The sequence below is a fragment of the Alligator sinensis genome, unplaced genomic scaffold, assembly GCF_000455745.1.
Source record: "Alligator sinensis unplaced genomic scaffold, ASM45574v1 scaffold891_1, whole genome shotgun sequence".
Lineage (NCBI taxonomy): Eukaryota > Metazoa > Chordata > Crocodylia > Alligatoridae > Alligator > Alligator sinensis.
In genome coordinates, this window is record NW_005843019.1 from 360,917 (window position 1) to 366,406 (window position 5,490).

At 49.7% G+C, this 5,490-nt stretch overlaps 2 protein-coding genes across 3 annotated transcripts in view; one reads left to right on the forward strand and one right to left on the reverse strand.

Annotated features, from left to right (window-relative positions):
- The window catches only part of LOC102388484 (C-type lectin domain family 2 member D-like), an 18,245-nt gene that overhangs the window by 12,526 nt on the left and 229 nt on the right, over positions 1–5,490 (forward strand). Inside the window, exon 7 of one of the 2 annotated variants that reach the window (XR_003092033.1) lies at positions 5,440–5,490. The gene's annotated coding sequence lies outside the window, so the exon portion shown is untranslated. Of the gene's footprint in view, positions 1–1,043; positions 1,125–5,439 lie in introns of those variants that run through there. The other variant, XM_025193134.1, reaches the window with a different exon arrangement.
- The window catches only part of LOC112548223 (butyrophilin subfamily 1 member A1-like), a 14,572-nt gene continuing 12,831 nt past the window's right edge, over positions 3,750–5,490 (reverse strand). The window contains exon 4 of the mRNA XM_025193118.1: positions 3,750–4,960. Coding sequence (XP_025048903.1) covers positions 4,446–4,960 — 515 coding nt within the window. The 3' untranslated portion in view covers positions 3,750–4,445. The remainder of the gene's footprint in view (positions 4,961–5,490) is intronic.

Genomic DNA, 5,490 nt, shown 5'->3' on the forward strand with positions numbered 1-5,490 from the left:
CAGGTAAATGAGGTCATAAGGGCTATATAAGTGAAGGACTGCCCAGGAGGCAGAGCAGCAGCCATGATGAAAACTCTCAGAGAAGCTGGACCATCTGAAACTCTCTTTCTTGAAACTTATGATCAATGAACTGCCTGCCTCCAGAGGGAATCTCCACCTACCTCTGAATGTTACCCATGAGTAAGCTACCTGAGATCTAACTAGATATACAGCTTGCAGTAACTCAGATGTATGATCAAAGGCTATCATGCCACTGTTTGCTCTAAGGTATTTCTCTGATATTGCTCTACCCTGGACCCTATTCCAAACCTGCTCCTTGTAACCAATAAAATTCTCCTTGGTACCTAGCATGGGGACTTAATGGGAGAGGGGCCTAGATTATGCCTTGGGGTTCCCTTGGTTCAGCTGACTAAGGGAGACCACTATTTGTGCTTCAGACTGAGGGAAGCACCCCAAGTTCTTACAGTGGGTCAAGTACCCTCAAGGACTGCTAGGCCTGTGTTTCCCAAAGGGCACAGGTCCAAGACCAGTCCAGACTCTGGGTGGTGGTGGCATTGCCCCCAGGCTTGTGGGTGTGCTCCAGGAGGGGGGTCAGCCAGATGTGAGGTGCCCCCATGGAGGCACTCGGAGCCTGGAAACTGGTCGGGTGCAGTGAGGTGGGTGTCTCAGTGCAGGAGCACCCCCTGATGTCCCACCACAAGGAGTCTCTATACCTATGGTGCCTTAACTCCTGGAAGATACATTAGTCACACAAGTTACTGGGGTCAGAACATGAGAGGGATGGGGAGGGAAGATGGCTGCATGGACCTTTCTGGCCCGGTACCATCCAGGAAGTGAGATTCAGTGACACGAGGGTCCCATCCAGCTCTGAGCTCTCTGTCCTGAAGGATGCTCAGCCAAGGAAGTCTTTCATATCCTGTGGGCACGGACAGGACCCCAGGGTTTTGCTATTTATGGTCATGATGTTGAACGGTATCATGAAGCTTTGACATTGAATGATATCACAGTCCTGCCCACCCCAATGGTCACGTCCTGAATTCTAGGTCTCTCTAGGACATCTGGACAGAGGCAGTAGCTCAGGGCCCTGAAGCTGAGTGGAACAGGCCTTAGTGCCTCAGCGGCCATCACAAATACACGTGCAGAAGGGCTGACTGGAGTCTGAGGTACGCTCTGTGTCCATTCCCAATGGAACAGCATGAGTTCTGAGGGCAGCAGAAGCAGAAATGGGGACCTTGAAGGAGTGGTGGGGCTACATAGCTAGTGGTGAGTGGAGCTACTGAGACCCCCTGAGTCATGAGCTCCCAGCTGGGATTTGTGGCTGTGTTTTACCCTCCAGGCCCAGCTGTCTTCACTTTTTCAGGGGTTGCCCACATTTATTCCCTGGGGAAGCAGCTGGCTTCCTGGAAATAACAGCCCCTCACCTGTTGACAGATCTCCAAGCTTTGTATACTGGAGGCAGGATCTCCCCAGCTGTTTTAGAGAATGGACCACAGAGTAATGGGGAAACAAAGGCACAGAGCAATGGATTGCCCAAGGTTACCACAGCAGGACAGTGGCAGATTGGGGCCCAGGACCCCAGGTATCCCAAGGCCTCAGCTGCTGCTTTAGCCTTGAAGTCACATATAGATACTTTGCTTGGGCTGTCTTCCATGGAGAAGGAGCTTTCTGCTGCCCCTCCTGGTGAGTTGGGGGGACAGGGCTGCATCCTGGGCCAGGCCTCAGCAGCTAGTAAGTTCTGGGCAAGTTTGAGATACTTGGTTTAAAACACTGCCATGGTTTGAAGCTGGGGGTGATACCTGCCTGTTATCCCTGCCAGCAAGGAAAGAGCTATGCCCTTGCAGACCCAGGGAGGGGTTCCCTGCAACCCATGATGCAGTCTGCTGGGAAGGTCTCTCTTCTCTGACTTTCTGCAGCCTGGCACATGATGCTCCAGGCCCAAGGCCCATGGGCATGTTGGTCACGATGCCAAAAACCTTGTTGTTAATGTCAAAATTCCAGTGCAGCCAGGGCAGGATGGCTCTGTGGTAGGAGGGGCTGAGGCCAGCTCACCTCTGTAACCAATGACACCCATAGGAGGGATGTGTCTGGAATTGCATCCAGGTGCCTGGCATGGCCAACCACATGGCCTGGTACCATGTCTAGCTGGTCCTCGGGGGGGCAGCCCTTGGCATGAGTCCAAAAACAGGTTCAAACCTGTGCCTTGGGGCTATTGTAAGATGCCTGCCCTGCTTTGCCAGCAAGCAGGCAATGGTCTCAGGAAGCATTAAGAATACTTAATAGCCTAAAATACACTGAAGGTTTAATGCCCTCACTAGCTTAGCCTGTGACTGTTTTTAAGGTGCTGGTTTTCCCCTGCGGCCGGTTCATGTCACTGACTGTGCATCACAGCATGGTTTCCCTCTATCCCAGACCTGGCTGGGCCTCTTGTATGCACTTATCTCAGGCAGGGCCATGTCTCAGCTGCCCCCAGGGGCTAAGACTCTCTCGGGGTGTCTCCCCCACGCAGGATTGAGGCCCCTGGATGCATTTGGAACTCAGGGTCTCCTTACAGCCTTGCACAGGGAGACCCCAAATCCCTGGTCTCCAAAGGGCCGGGCTGGGTATGGAGGAAAATGTTCCCTGATCTCTGATAAAGGGAAGAACTTCACCTCCATCTGGCACTAATGCTCCATGCCTTGTGTCTCCTTGGCTGGGATCAGTGCCTGGTGGCCCTTAGAGAAAAACATCCCAACTTCCTGAACCAACACCAGGCCAGGATCACCCCCGTGGACCAGGTGAGAGTGATGCCAACCTCACTCCCCACCAGCCCAGAGTCCTCCTTTGAGCTGGAGTGTTGGCACAAATGGACAGTGCTCTACAAGGCACTGTGGCAATGGAAAGCACAGCCAGATCCTGACAAAGGGGACTGAGCATTTTAATGGTGAATGGAAACATCCAGAGTTACATGAATCCCTGGACACATGACACATTAACACCTGTGTAAACGACATTTACACTGGAGTAAAGAATGAGGACACACACCACTGTACAAGTGATATTCACTCAGATCCAGTGTAGAATTTGCCTGGGATACATTAGTGGTGAAAATGCACTGGGTTAGGGGCTATCTTCCATCTCAGAGAAGCTGTTTGCTAGATAGTTCCTTCTTCCTGTCACCTCATAGCAACACATTGCAATTGCTTGTACTGCAGCAATGAGCCCAGAGTACTCCTGTTGTAACCTTTGGCATGGGCCATTCAGTGACCAGGGAAGGGGGGGACCTCATGGCCAATCTCGCTGACTGGCGGGCTCCCCCAGCGGCCAATTGCACCAACACAGGAAGTAGCTGCAGCACTCCCAGAAGTGCTCCCACTCCCCGTCCAGTGCTCACGGGGGGGGATACCAGCACTCCCACCTGCTCCCCCTGCCCATTACCTAAGCGGGAAGCACAGCCTGTCAGGGGGTGCACCAGTGCTCTCAGGGGGCACACGTGCACCCCTGTGCACCCACTATGCATTGCCACTGACCCTTGGGGCATGGTACTATCCATGGCTGTGTCTAATTGTTCGGGACCTGGGGTATCAGGTAGCTCTACCCCCTGCTCAGCTCACCTAGGAGTGGCCGGAGGCTCCCTGAGAGGAGAGGCTCCCTTTACAATGGAAAGACCTTGCAGACTCATAAATAACTATTTACAAAATTGAATTATATACAGGAGGTAATTGTTACATGCCAACAAACATTAAAAAATATCAAAAGTTTGAAATTCTCTATTTACAATGTACAAGGATGAGTTAATACAAGAATAACAGTTGAGAACTATTTATACTTAAAGGATGCTTAAATCAATGGATAAGCAGCTAATAACTTAGGCACCATGTTATATACTCATTAATTCAATCCTTAATTAACTATTGTGGCAGGGCACTGTTGGTGCCTGCCACGTTAAGGGCTGGGTCAGGCATCCACCAGGTGCCTGATGGTGGCAGTCATTTTGAGAACACAGTATATAAAGGCTGAAGTCTGCTGCTGCCAGGGGAGGCAGAAAAATCACCTAGCTGGGCTGCAGCAGGAACAACCCCATAAGCTCTTCCCCAGGACAACCCCATATATGCTACACCCATAACAACCCATATATGCTACACACTATCCCATTATTAGAAGACTGCTTGCTTAAGCATTTGCAAGGTTATTTTTAATATATCAATCTGCCTTGTGATCAGCAGCTTTTGCTGAGACACGGAATAAATCCAGTGCTCCCCAAAATCCAAATACTGTCACCCTAACAGAAATAAACACTTTAACAGATAGTTTTAAATGGGGGTATCCTCAATGCATTAAAAAAAGTCATGGAGGGGTGCTTTGAGTTGAATGAGTCAAATCAGGGGTGCCTTGAGTCCAAAAAGTTTGAGAACCATTGGGTTAGAATATTTGATTTAAGACCCTTCAGTACGATTTCCAGCCATGTCTCAGGGATACAGTTTGAGCCCACATCCTACTCCCAGCCCAACCCAAGGAAGGATTCTTTCCCCCTCAAAAGATGCCTTGGGAAAACTGAAGATATGGGTCTCACTAACAACATCAGTAAATATTACCCGTCCTCCTTCACAGTCCAGATAGACCTGGATGATGGTGGGGTTTTTATTCAGGGTGAGGTGGGTCACAGAGGAGGTGCAAGCCTGGCATTGACCTCCCCACTTCTGCAGAGCCCAGAACCCATACTCAGGGTTAAAATTGATGAATCCTTTCCTACCTGCAGACTCCTTGGCAACACCTACAACCCAGTCTCCCTTGCCCTCCACCCTCACCTCCCAGTAGTGTTTCCCTGTGGTGAATCCTTCACAGGTCAGCACACAGCGCCAGGTGTCAAATCTCTTGGGATTCTCAGGAAGAATCTTCCGTTTCTGTCCCCATCTTACACTTTTCAGATCATGAGACAAAACAAGGATGGGATGAGCTGTTTCTGCATCTAGAGTCAAAATCTCTGAGAAGGGAGTGGGGAAGGAGGGAGAGAGACAAAAAAAAAAATCAGAGCATTAACAGTAGAACTCAGTACAAGGAGGCATGGTATTTTTGGTAGATCATGATATTGGTAGGATCTGCCCCAGCTGGGGAATGAACTGGGACATCTCCTTTCTCCAGGATTCACCTGGCTCAGAAAGGGAGCAGCTCTGAGATCCCACCAAAGCACAGGGGAGATTCTGTGTTTATCTGTCTCTGGGCACATCTACACATGCACTTTAATGTGAAGTAACTTATTTTACTGTGCAGTAAAGCATCACTTTAAAACCTGTGTGTGTTCATTATTGTGCATTCCTTTAGTACCTCACATTGGAGGTACTAGATTTAATGTGTATTAGAAAAAAGCACTTTAATCCACATCTCATCCCTAGGATTGTAATGTTCCTTTCAATATGTTATCAAGATGCCCCACGCAGATTTTTGTCTGTTTCTCTCCCACAGACTCCCGTTCAGTCCTCCATGACAGTACTTGGATGCAGTAAGAGTTGGGAA